Here is a 14,116-nt window from a genome sequence, read left to right as displayed (position 1 = left end):
CAAAGCACCAAATAGAAACAGGAAAATTCAAAACATACCGAAATAGGAGGAAAGCCGTGTTCGGTATTAAGGAATAATGAATTAAAATCATAAAAATATGCATTTCCCATCTAACTGATCCTTTTTTTGATCTCCTCAAACAGGCCTCGGCGCTATGACTTAACTGATGAGATTATGACCTCAGTAGGCCTGGACGGGAAGCACACGATTTAAAATCATAGCATACATAGAAGCTTTTTTGGTTATTTCTCTTTATTTTTATATAAAATTCTTCTAATGCAACGATATACAACCTGCCCCCAGTTATACTATGTCACACCTTTTTGGCGAAACTTGGGATTAATATGGTCTGCTCAATAAACAGCAGTAGAATTCTATTCATACTGACTTTATTTGTCGCATCATTCTTCCTGATTTCTCTACAAACAGGTTGTTTTATTTTAACTTTGGAATCAAAATGGATTCACAAATATTAGAAGATTCTAAATGTTGCATATACGAGGTTATATTTTTCAATAAACTGTCCAGGAAAAGCTTCGGCAGATGAGTTGCGAGGTGGTGGAACACGCTCCGCACAGTCTCTTCCTGAGCAACTTCCTTATCTGTTTTCTCGGAAACAGGGATTATTGACTGGAAATACCGCCCTCTCAAATGATAGAGTTTAAGTCGTATGTTGAAGTGAAGAAGGCGGTGACCGCCTTCTTCACTCCAACACTGACAAGACACTCGAAGCTTGATAAATCCATTTTTTTAATGCGAATCCCACCTAGGACAGGTTGCGTAGAATGCACGTTTCAATGCTTACAGTGATTTTCCGTGGCTCAACTTAATATTTCGTTTTCTGCAATCGTTATTGGATGAGCTTTTATTTAACCATTTATATTCTGCGATAATAAAACATATACTGGTATTTGAGAAGTAACAGTAAAAAATATTATTCATCTAAACTAAACGTGTATTTCAATCTCAATTCAATATTTTAAATCGTTTAAAGTGTTCATATGTCTTTAAAAGTTCCATATGGTACTTCTAGAGCAGGGATTTCCAATCTCAACGAAGTGATCGAAGGGATATTTTTTTAAACTCACAGGATGGAAGCTAATTAAGACAGAAACTGATCGTCGATGTTTAAAACTAGTTGCACTAGTTTCAGTGACTGACAGAGCTTGTCACTCACTGAAACACCATAGAAAACACAGAAAAACACACGAGAAATATACTTAACAGGTTTCCCTCGTTGATGCCGGGAATTCAATTACGGATCGCAAGACAGTCCGTCCAACTGGAATGGAATCTAGCAGATAATAAGGCGCCTTGTACTTTCGAATTGTAAATTTAAGTGGATTAGAAATCACTTATTCAATTAAAACTTTATTCGCATAAATTAAATCTAATTAAATTAATGCTAAAATCGTAGAAAATAGAGTATGATCAAGAAAGCAGAAACAATGTCTCCAGTTCTGGAAAAAAAGGGGTATAGAATATAAGACGCCTCTTTTCCAAAATAACTGACACTCGATCACTAATCTGGTTTGATATACGAGCACTCTAATGGCAGTCAGTCCAAGTGGCTCCACGGGAACCATATGTTATTTTGAGTGAACGCTAGCTCCTTTTCTCATGTTAAAGTCTCCTTAAACCACTCGGCAATATATATGCTAATGTACAGGCGTCCTTGTGCATTGAGACATTCTATAATTGAACAAAATCACTGTTTTCTTTTGTAGTCTCAGATTTTTATTTTCAATCTATAATGAATAGTAGACAAACAATGAAAAAAATATTTTATTGACAACGTGTCACGTTTAAATTTATTGTTAACATTTTGTAATGATGGCCATTTGTCATTCTAGCTGAGTTGCGGTTTATTTATCACATGGCTAGCAGAACTCGACATTCTACTGAATAGTTGAAGTTCTGTATATACGGATAGAATTGCAAACAACCTTGTGAAAAGAAAACGCAGCCTGCATATTTTGGAATATTAACTTCAAGGAATTGTACAAAGTGTTGTTTTACTTCTTTTCTTAATTCCAAAATACAAATTCGCAAGTAAGATTTAATTTTTCTAATTATCCTAAACGTAAGTATGTAGGTTAATAAACGAAGATAATAATTGGAGAAAAACATAAATAAAAAATGGAGGCAAAAAATAAAACGAGCCACTTAGCAGTAATTCTCCTAGATGAACTTAACCACTACAGCTAGAGCAGCAAGCCCGGTTGAGAATTCCCAACCGCTCATATATGGCTCAACATAAATAAATAAAAGTAGTCATTGATTTATTTTGTCGAATTTCTAAATGAAATCTTTCTTATCATAAACATTAAACTCAATTTTTTAATTAAATATAAACACTGTCGGATAGTAACTATACTCCTACAGAGGACAAAGATAGATGGAATAAAACAGGTTCGGTGTGTTTTCAGTTACACAGTAAATTAGCGCTGGGCAGCTGCTTCTCTTGTATTAACAGATGCGATAAAAAGTGGAGGAATGATGGTTGCCAGTTGAGCGGAGCAATGACCATTGAGGTAGCTGTAGAATATGCACATAGATCTTGATGCCTGGGATGGCTGCACACTGCATGATTTATGAAAATGAGTACGCGGAGTGGAGAGTACTATCGACTGCAAAGCTGTGGATAGGATTAGTGTTGGCCGAGAGTAGGTCGTTTATGACCATGAGTAAGAGGACAGGTGATAAGACTGAGCCCTGAGGAAGGCGTAGATGTAGTGAAGCTCGAAGAAGGAAAGCCATCAACCATGATACGCTGTGAACGCTCAGAGAGGAAGTTGGTAACTCAGTTACAGAGGACAACAGGTAGACCAAAGGATGGCAGTTTGTTCAGTAGGCATCGATGCCAGACACGATCAAAAGCTCTGGAAATGTTAAGAGCGACAGCACTAATTTCTCAGAATGTTTCCATGGCATGTGTCCAGTGGTGGGTGATGTAAGCTACGAGGCCAGCTGTAGATTTTGAATGGTGAAATCCATATTGGTGGTCACTGATTAACTGGTGGACCTCTGGATCGTGGAGAAGTTGGCTATTGATGACTTTCTCCATTATTTTGAGAGGACTTAGGTGATAGAAATTGTCCGATAGTTTGATGGTTGATTTCTATCTCCTGTTTTTTAGATTGGGTTGGATATGTGATTGCTTTCCAGACGTTGGGATAAGCACTAGCTATGTATAATAGATTGTAGAGACGATACAGGACGGTGTTAGCTCTGGAACATAATGTTTGAGAACAAATAGATGTCATCAGGAACAAAAGCCTTTTTTAGTGTCCGAGTTATTTAGCAAATTTCTGATGTTTTTATCAAAAAACTACAGGAGGCATATGGTGCTTAGATTCCAGTGTTATAGGTTATTCCCCTTGATCATCAATGCAGGCGTTCGAGGAAAATAACGATAACAGGAGATTAGAATACAATGTTCATGAATACAGTATATGTGCATATGAAGAGTAAGACCGTGTGGAAGGCGTATATGTGCAGCATGAAACCCATCAATTCACAACTCCGAACAGAAAGGTATCAGAAAAGAGTTACTTTTTTTGTTTTCATTTTTTAAATGGAAAACTCAAATAATCAGCGTTATCAACATCTCCCGTGTCAAGGTATCAGGTTAAGTATCGGTTGAAAAATAATGAAAGTACTGCCTCCAAATGCCTACAACAGAAATTATTGACAGGCAATTCAAACTATAATTCGGATGGTTTCGTTCCTAAGAGAGGCATTGACGGCCTGGTTGGCCAAGTGGATAGCATACCTGCTCTCTCACCAACAGGCAGTGGATTCGAATGGAAGTTTTTGATTGACTTACTAATTCTATATGGAAAGAATATCTGGAACCATATCACTTCTTTCTGTAGCAGAGACTTCGCTACCAAAATCACTATCACTCCTGTAATCTATGAGGTACAGGAGTGACCATACGTTCAACAAGAGAGATCAAGTGTGAAAAAGTGACGAAGTGAGGCATGAATGGCTAACAGAAAAAATGTTGTGAAGCAAAACTCTTTCTATAAATAATCCCATTCAAATATGTAATAGCGAAAGTTACTGGAGCATTAATTCCTTCTGTATATTAATAGATATCTTTTCTCTTGTAATTCTCTCATATAATGCTAGGTTTCTTCAAATCGCCCATGCTACATTCCAAATACTACAAATGGTCTTCGATTGTTTGAGAGAATCGGTTCTATGTTTGGATGATATTTCTTACCGTGAAGGACCACATGAATAAGATCGTGAAATATTGAAATAAAGTAACCGGATATCCTGAATATCACAATAGCCGTCTTAATACTTTAAGATAGTCCACAATAGATAGATAACTTACTTTTGGTGTTGGTGGTGCAGGCTAAATATTACAGCTTTGTGGTGGAAGAAAAGGGATATATTTCGGGAAAGGTGATAGGGTTCTTTGGAGAAAAAAGGGAAAGAAAAGGATTTTGAAGAGGGGAAGTAGGCTTATGGAATGAGAGTGGAGAGTAGTAGTTGAATAAAAGTGTACTATATAAATCTAGCCCATTACAAGTATCTATAGTAGTAATAACATTTCTATGACGTATATGTTTGTATTTTTCTGACATCACTGATCACCGATTGATTCGTGAAAAAACGTCTTGCTACTAACAGTGAGAAAGCGGTTGAGCCAAACCTAAGAATATTGTTTATCTATTTCGAAAGTTCATTTCAGAATTATAAGATTAGCTGGTTACTTCCACGAGCCGAGCTTCTAACTTCAGGAGAGACATTACGCGTGTCAAGTCTCTAGGCGTCATATCTCAAGCTTCAAACGAACCGATTTAATTTATGTCTATAGGAAGAAATCATGAACATGCCGGTTCTGTTCTAATGTAAATCCAAAAACAGAAAAAAATAGAATAAAAGAATATTTTTCTCTGTAAAGCTCCGCACTTTCCCCATAGTGCTGTCATCTAGTTCCTAACAAAACTTATCTTTCGAAAGCTGAAAAAAAAGCAAGCTCTTTTATTTGTTGAGCACATGCTTAAAAAACATTAGTCTAATATTACAGTTCGCTAATCACATTGTAATTCCACTAAGAATAAATTGGTGCTCGCTGAAGTTCCTCCACTTAGTAATACATTTCAGTTTTCGTAGCTTCCATACTTTCTGATACCGCCATAGACAACAGAACAATACAATCATATCGCCTATAAAGGAATAAAAAATCCTGAAACTTTTCTCGCTTTAGTGCAATCATATTTTTCACCTTTGCTGGTATTCCAGCAAAGATGTCCAATAATGTATGAACAGTGTTTAAAGCGGGAAATTTAGTGTATGCCTGATGTTTCTATCAAGCTAGTTATTATTAATTATTATTATTATTTGACACCTCCAGGGAGTCCAAAGACTCGTCGAGGGAGAGTGTACCAACAGCATCGAACGATTGGTCTCCTTCCAACTACTAACCGCGCTCAAACTTAACTGAGCCATTAGTAGCAGAGGCTCTACCAATCGACCAACCTTTGCCGGCAAAATCCTTCAGAATGTTTCATAATATGCTCAAAATAAGCTTCAGACATTTTAGGAACTACACGCTGTAAGTTTTATAATTTTAAAAATATTTGTGCTCGCCTAAGTATTTCGCATTATAACTTAAAACTAGACAAACGCACGTTTTAACTTATACAAGTGCAGACAGTATCTAAAACTGCATTTTAAAGGATGAAATCATGAACTTTAACCAATGAATAAATAAAATAAACCTCTTGAATAGTTCTCAATATATAAAGGTGTCGCGATCTTCAACAACTATTCGGCTTCAAGAATAATGGTAGCTATCACACACACACGAAATTCATGTTAATGAATTTTGTGCGCTACATCACGACTGACTTGTAAAAAAAATAAATAATAAATAATAATAAAAAAAAAAGATACATCTTAAGAAGTTGCAGAAGACATAATTTCTTGAAGAACGTGTTCCGATCGGTTGTTGGAAAGAACTAAATGGCAACTTTACTGTTGAGTTTTCCGGCCTAAATTTTCACCTCCAACTTGTTTACAAGCAATTCTTTAATGCGCATGTGCAGAGCATTAAATCGAATAATACTTTAAAAAAACTTACCTCTCTCTTTTCTTGCTGTTCTGGCCTCCGGCAGTTCTGGAGCCGAGACGGCACCGTCGCTATCTTCCTGCGAGTCATGAGGAAGCAATGTTTTTTCAAGACGAACCGGTTGTGCGAATCGGCGGAAGTCTATCTCCGACATCCTGACTCTTGGGAGCGAGTTGCTACGCACCTGCGTATATCCCCGTGGTAGCACGGGGCGTCCAATCCCCCGTTGACGAGACAGCATGGCGCTCTTTGTCGTCTCTGATTGCACTTCAGTGTCCGAGGCACTTTCAATCACTGCTCTGCGACGTGGCAGACCGACCGTGTACGATATGTCATCGTACCTTCTGGCTCTTCCTCGTCGTTGCATAGTGACCGAGAGTCCCGATCCTGACCTCCGCAACGGTCTTCCCAACGAATAATACCTATCGTACGCATCTGACCCAAGAGTCGAGATTCTCTGTTCGCTCTCCGTACGAAGCAATCTCGGAGAACGTCCCAGAGCTATTCTGGGATCCTCGATGAGTCGCTGTCGATCGAGTAGCACTCGGTCTGCATGCACCTTCGAATATTGACTAGGAAGCGGGAAGAGCAGCCTGTGGCCATCAGGAGGAGGTTCAGGATAGAAGGAATGCACTTGCTCTGCCAAGGTCTCCAGTGTCTTGGGATACTTTTGTTGCGCAATGGGCTGACGAGTCATCACTGGAGGTACGCGGGATCCGTCCCACATACGATCAATGGCTCGAGCCTCTTCTAAGGCTTTAATTTCTCGAACGTTGGCAACCTGCGGAGCATAAAAGTAATCTTTGACTTCCACCGGACGTGCGACCATAGCAGGCGGGATATTCATTAAACCTTTCGTCCGTGAGTGAATCAACCAGTCGGTGTCGTTATTTCCGTTGTACTCTTCTCCCGGTTCGTCTACGAACTCTTTCTTTAACACCACCACGGGAGGTCGACTCTCTTCGATACTAGGTCTGGAAACGAAGGCCGTGGTGGTCCTGCCACAAATCTGTGACCGTATGGTCAGCACCAAACGTCGAGGTATCGACATAATAATCACAACATCGTCGAGGCTGACATTACGCACATCGACGAGGTTCACTGCCAAAATTTCGTCCTCGACTTTCAACAATCCGCTACTGTAAACTGCGCTTTCCAATGCTATTCGCGAGATAAAGACGCCTTCGCTTGAGAGCACCCCTCCACCCTCCCGTATGTACAGTCCCAAAGTCTGTCCGGGTCGTTTAATGATCTCTACAAACTGCACGACATGGCTGCTGTCTGCCAAACGGAGATATTTCCGACATGCTTCAGCCCCCGCTCGCCCTAGTGTCGCGGGATCAAGAAGACGAATAATCATCTCTCCTCGTTTTTCCACTGCCTCCGCCGCCTGTGGATCAAAGTCCTTTTCCACTGCCTCGATTTGACGGAAGATTTCCGTAGATATACCGCTGACTTTCCTGAAATCGCTCTGCACCACCATTTCTGGAATCCTACCGTGAGGCATTCTGAGTCGAGAAGGTGCGACTCGATGACTGACTTCTTCCGACACCTGGGCTTCGGCTTCCCGAGTTTCCTGTGGGAGAAAGAAGCAACAGTTGTATTAACAAGCATGTCTGGAGCAAGTTGCACAATCTGTTGATTCAGATAAACAAAATTTCATTAATCATTGGAAAGCAAGTTTCGAAAATCACTATGGTCGACGAAAAGTTATATTCTTACATTGACTTCACACAACTCCACTCTAAACAAGTTTTGTTTAGGGATAACAACTCATGCGTTATCCCCGAACAGTTCTTGTTGAACATGCGAACGACTTCGGATAATAAAATAATAAACCGAAGATTAATTTTTTACACTGGATCCTTTATCGAAGAGGGACATTGCTCTTTATTCAAAAATTAAAAAAAAGGGGGATGAGTTATTAAAATAATATTCCGAATTCTAAATATTATTTTATAAATAAAATAGAATATATAGAAATACGTATAAAAAGTGCGTACAGAATATCCTTGAGCACTAACAGCTGGCTGTATATATATATATATATATATATATATATATATATATATATATATATATATATATATATTTTTTTTTTTTAAATTAATTTTCGATGAAAGATCTCTCATTTGTGAGACAAGCATAATAGTTTATATGGCTAAACGGAAAGAAACACAAAAACAAGCTACCATTTGTTTTTTTTATCTTATATTTAGAATTTTCTGAAACCTTCAGATTGCTCCTAATATTAAATAGCCAACAGAAAATAGCAAGGCATTTATGGTAATAGAGTTTCTCTTGTAATCCAACCCTTACGATAAAAATCTTACTAATTAGTTTGTTTATAATAAAAAGAGTATTAATTTGACATACCTTGGTAGGTATCTTTTGAACGTAGAGATAACATTCTGCTTAGTATACAAAACTCGATGGATTTAGCCGAAATAGTATGAGATTTACAAAAAAAATGTTGAAGGTGAAGAACCAATAAACAAGCATAGGAATATGTATCAAATAGCAGAATAAAGTACGTTAATAACGAAGAAAATCAACCCAAACACTGTGTATTTTTAAAGGTTAAGAATTCAGAATTGAAGAACTAAAAACCTGTAATATACACGCCAAGAACATGAAGGACTGTCTGCTGGCCATTTCGTTGGATTCATCAGATTTTAGAACAGAGAAAACAAACTATGAGCTTACTGCATGGCTCTGGTTCGAGAGTAAGGCAGGATAATTTATTCTGTTTAATTGCCACGAGGAAGAGATTAGATAGTGTCTTTTCGTGCTGCCTACGTGTTGGTTAGTTCTTATCGCTAGATTCACAGGAACGTAATTTGGTTTCATTTTCTAGGAAATCAATGATGGCGACTTTTTTTTTTTTTTTTGATAGTTTTGTATAGGAATGTTGAAATTTCGGTAATGTTCAGTGAAATGTGCTTTAAAGAACAAAATAGTGGATCCAATGTAGAACGAAATGCATCCTGATTTAATAACATCATGCCATAGTAATATCTCGGTCTGGAATATTGCAGTTTAATGTTAATTTAGTAAGCTTGGTAATTTGTTACTAGTAGTGAAGATAATTTTATAATTAGAATATTTGAAGATGTATTTGATGACTTTTGTAGGTTTAGGATATACATGGAAATTTTAAGACTGTATAAGGTTTAGATGTGTTGCTTTGAGAAAAAGGCACGCGATTTCAGGCTGTGCGAATGGTACGAGCTAATAGTTATTGGGATTATTGCCAAGAACGAATGATATCTTTCAAGTGTGTGATTTCCCAGTTTAACGCAGTGATTGTAGATGCGTATTATATTTGTATTTGTAATATTTTTATACGGTGATAGGAAGAGAAATGCAAGAAATTGTTAATGTTTGTGGGTTATTGGTATACTTTCATACTGATATGATGATCTGATCTAGTTAGGGTCAAATTTAAGAAGTTTATATATTTATCTTATCTGCATTCGATACAGAATTGTAATTTGTGGCTGCAAAAATGAGCGAAATAGTTTTGATGATGGTATCTCTTACGACCTAACGTGGTAAGAGATACCATTGAGGTGGAAGGGGATACAAATTGTGACTGCATATGTGCGAGAAAAAGTTTGGCAAGTTAATCTCATCTATTAATCTAATATGATTATCTCATCTATCTTTCATTTCGATTCCGCATAGTTAGCAACACGTTGAGGATTTGATTCCTACTGTGTAACAGATATCTGTAATTTTAGATGGCAAATAATTTTCATCGCATAGTATGAGGCCATACCATACTTATTGACATTTTGTATCCCTGCAGAGGGTTCGTTCACTGTGTAATCCCTAACACGCTCGTATTGCTAATGTCAATGCATTAACGACTTCCTTTGGTTTCGACTGTTAAAAAAGCACATTCCTTCATTTTCTCTAATATAAAAGAGATTGGGGAAAGAAAAAGATTTAAACCTCCCTATTCGTTTTTAAGAAGGGTTTGTCCAAAGATCAAATCTCCAAACTGGTGGATGATCACGAGTATTTTGGCGAATTTCTTCATTTTAATAGTTTGCGGTATGTAAACTAGATTCCAAACTTAGGAAAATCAAGTCCTGACGAATCCCTTAGGAAAACTGCATACACTAAAGTCCACCCAGCGGAATTCATCAGTGATTTGGTAGGATTTTTTCATATCAAACCATTTAATTATGTGTCGCTTCAGCAGGTTCACTACTTATTCCCTTCCCCAAATACGAACCATCTGCTATTCCTAACAGCATTTCTTATACAGAGCCGTAATTAACAGTACAGAAATATAATTCTGACCTGTGCAATAATATTTTTTTCATGTGCAATCATATTATACTTAAGTCCAAAGAAGCTACATGAAAACCACCACAGGTTCAAGTTGAAGTATGAAGTTATTACAAACGGAATATTTATGTTATGCGTCCGTTGATTGGTATTTAACCAACGACCTAATAATAGTGGATAAGTAAAAAAAAAAAAAAAAAAAAAAAAATCTACAACTTTGTAGTTTTTAAAAGTCCAAGAAAAGAAAAGAATTAAACTTATTCTGCAACGATTTATTATTTCAAAGAGGAGCTTAAGAATGATTACACACTATTAATCTTATGTAACACGATCGTTAATATTAAATTTCGATATACTTCTCATGATGGATGTTAGAGCCGAGCTACTAAGTTTTTGTTATCTGGCTCGTCCTACGAAAAAAGATATCACCACGCTGGTGTTCATCAGAGGAATTTGCGGAAATATATATATAAATGAAAAACACAATGAGAATGTTGATAATCTACCCGACAATAAATGGTTGAGCAAACTTTAGCCATAGCAGTAGTTTATATGAGTGATTATTTTTATGGCATTGTTGGAGTGTTAACGTCAGATGAAATATATATTTTCCACAACACAAAAATGAGCATCAAACCACCAGTCCCTTAGAAATGAAACATTTTTCTAACTCAGTAGTTAGAAAAATGTTGATCAAGTCTAGGAGTTTCAAAAAATAAAAATAAAAAGGATAATTAGGATCAGTGAAACTTTAATTGGAAATTTATCGTTATTATATTTGCATCGTGATAATAGTACTTTTCAACACTGGCTTAAGACTTTTAGACATATCTTAAGACAGTTTTTTTATACAAAATATAATTGCACTTCACGAACTTGATATAAATTATAATAGTTAGTTTAAGACTATCCTGAGTTAATACCTTTAAGCAAATTGTCTAAATTGACTAATCTGACTAAATTGTCTAAATTAACATCTGTCTTTCGTATGACGAAAGACAGATGTTAATGAGAATGCGTTCAGAAAATTGTAGCAACACACCAGTAATACTGGAAGCTTTAATATTGATAGCAAAAATATAACCAACAAGTGAGGAAAAATTGAATGGGAACGATCATAAAAAAAGTACATTTCAAAATGGTATTCTTTTACATTGACGTCATCATTATCACAATAATTGACGCTGCAGCTATCTTAACATTTGTACTGTAGGCACAATTTTATTTCACTAATTTCGCCACCAAATGTAACAGACAATTTTTAATTGAGTCAGTAAAAATATCAGAACGAAATTAAATTAAACCATATTGATTATAATCATTAGGGTTGCATTTGAAATTCCAAATTTTATTAAATTTCATTCAATCAAAATAAAATTTAGAGCTAATAAGCTTCATTTCGGCAATGAAAACATTACTAACATTAAGGGGATATTAAATCCCACATAGTTTTAAAACCGAATAAGAAACTCAAAGATAGGAATCAGAGAGTTTCTTGCCGAATATAGTAAACTATATAAAGTATAAAGTATCGGCGAACACTAGCGTTAGCAAATGCAAATGATCCTAGTACGTAGTACAATCTCGGGCAACTCGTTGCAAAGGTGAGTAAAGTTCAGATCGCTATTCTTAGGTATTTTATCCATAATGTAAAAACACATTTCCTAGGAAAAGTATGCTGTTATTACATTATGGAGGGAGGTCACCACCCAGACCGGTTTCAGCCTTATTTGAGGCCTCATCAGTGAGTGGCTAGACCTAATACTGAAGTGTATAGCGAAAAGAACTTATATACTCTGCGAACGAGTTTTCCAAGTAGGTGCAACCATTAAGTTACTTAAGTATAAAGAGCTAATAAGCTTCATTTCGGCAATGAAAACATTACTAAAATTAAGGGGATATTAAATCCCACATAGTTTTAAAACCGAATAAGAAACTCAAAGATAGGAATCAGAGAGTTTCTTGCCGAATATAGTAAACTATAAAGTATCGGCAAACACTAGCGTTAGCAAATGCAAGTGATCCTAGTACGTAGTACAATCTCGGGCAACTCGTTGCAAAGGTGAGTAAAGTTCAGATCGCCATTCTTAGGTATAATTTTAGTAATGTTTTCATTGCCGAAATGAAGCTTATTAGCTCTTTATACTTAAGTAACTTAATGGTTGCACCTACTTGGAAAACTCGTTCGCAGAGTATATAAGTTCTTTTCGCTATACACTTCAGTATTAGGTCTAGCCACTCACTGATGAGGCCTCAAATAAGGCTGAAACCGGTCTGGGTGGTGACCTCCCTCCATAATGTAATAACAGCATACTTTTCCTAGGAAATGTGTTTTTACATTATGGATAAAACCTAAGAATAGCGATCTGAACTTTACTCACCTTTGCAACGAGTTGCCCGAGATTGTACTACGTACTAGGATCACTTGCATTTGCTAACGCTAGTGTTCGCCGATACTTTATAGTTTACTATATTCGGCAAGAAACTCTCTGATTCCTATCTTTGAGTTTCTTATTCGGTTTTAAAACTATGTGGGATTTAATATCCCCTTAATTTTAGTAAAATTTAGAATATAGAATATTTTTTAATCAAAAAGGAACACCAGTTGAGAAGGACTTAGCAGAAAAATCCCATCAGAAGGGTCATACCACGTGATAAATAGGAATTTTTTTAAGATAGAAGGAAATAAGTAGAAAAATAAAGTTGTCGGTTTACTGCTCACTTTATATCCAGAACTAACCTACAGCTGTGGGTCATGGCCATTAGCGACAAAACAATTCAACCAACTGCAAACCACCAAAATGAGATTTCTTAGGAAAACAGAATACAAAACCAGAAGAAACAAGATAAGAAACGAAACAATAAGAACAAGCTTAGGAGTAAAACCCACTAAAAACAATTATCCAAGAAACACAACTCAGATGGTTTGGACATGTTCAGAGAATGAAAAATAAGAGATATCCAAAGAAAGCAAGACTAGGGAAAAGACTCAGAGGAAAACCTTATAATGTGAGGGAGAAGAACTTCAAAACACGCTGAAATAGGAGTATGAAGGAATGATGTCGATGTAGTAGCAAAAAAAAAAAAAAAAAACCACTGTTCTTTGTGTAAGGAATAAAAGATGATTTTTTTTTTTACCGATCAGGACTGTCTAATAGTAGCAGAAATTGCGAACTGAAACGTTCTTAATTATTATTTTGGAATAATATATATATATATATATATATATATATAATCCTTTCAAATTGGTGAGAGCCAATACATAAATCTTGAACACAGAACTGGTTTGACAACAGAAATTGTACTCCGCCGTAACGTGAGTATTAGGCTTAACGTCCTTTTAAAAAATTACACTTCAACATGCAGCCAGTTTATGAACCTCATGATACATTCTAACCGTGGGCGTTAAAAATCTTCTTTGTACTTTTAATAATGCCGATAGTGTTGCCATCTATGGTCGAGGACGAGAACTTTTCAGACCACCCATGTATATGTATACATATTCGTAATTGGGTAATTTTAACATATTTTATCCCTTTGTGGTGCGATTTAAATAAACAATTAGAATGGCTTAACATATTTTTGTGAACATTCCAAATAATATATCTGAGTAGCAATCCATCCAATCATAGTCCCGAAATAACTCTGCACAGGCGGACGAAGAGACCAATATTTTCAGAGGTGCTTATTCGTTTTGTGAAAACGCAACAAAGGAGACAGTAATTT

General features: G+C 36.3%; 1 protein-coding gene across 1 annotated transcript in view; it reads right to left on the bottom strand.

Annotated features, from left to right (window-relative positions):
• The window catches only part of LOC150100757 (rho GTPase-activating protein 100F-like), a 136,205-nt gene that overhangs the window by 92,652 nt on the left and 29,437 nt on the right, over nucleotides 1-14,116 (bottom strand). Inside the window, exon 3 of the mRNA XM_090401884.1 lies at nucleotides 6,104-7,667. Coding sequence (XP_090258010.1) covers nucleotides 6,104-7,667 — 1,564 coding nt within the window. The remainder of the gene's footprint in view (nucleotides 1-6,103; nucleotides 7,668-14,116) is intronic.

Source organism: Typopeltis vanoorti, chromosome 12 (genome assembly GCF_054136105.1).
Source record: "Typopeltis vanoorti isolate ZY-2024b chromosome 12, IOZ_Tvanoo_1.0, whole genome shotgun sequence".
In the NCBI taxonomy this organism is placed as follows: domain Eukaryota; kingdom Metazoa; phylum Arthropoda; class Arachnida; order Uropygi; family Thelyphonidae; genus Typopeltis; species Typopeltis vanoorti.
Note: the sequence above shows the minus strand (reverse complement) of the source record. Positions and strands in the feature narration are given on the sequence as shown.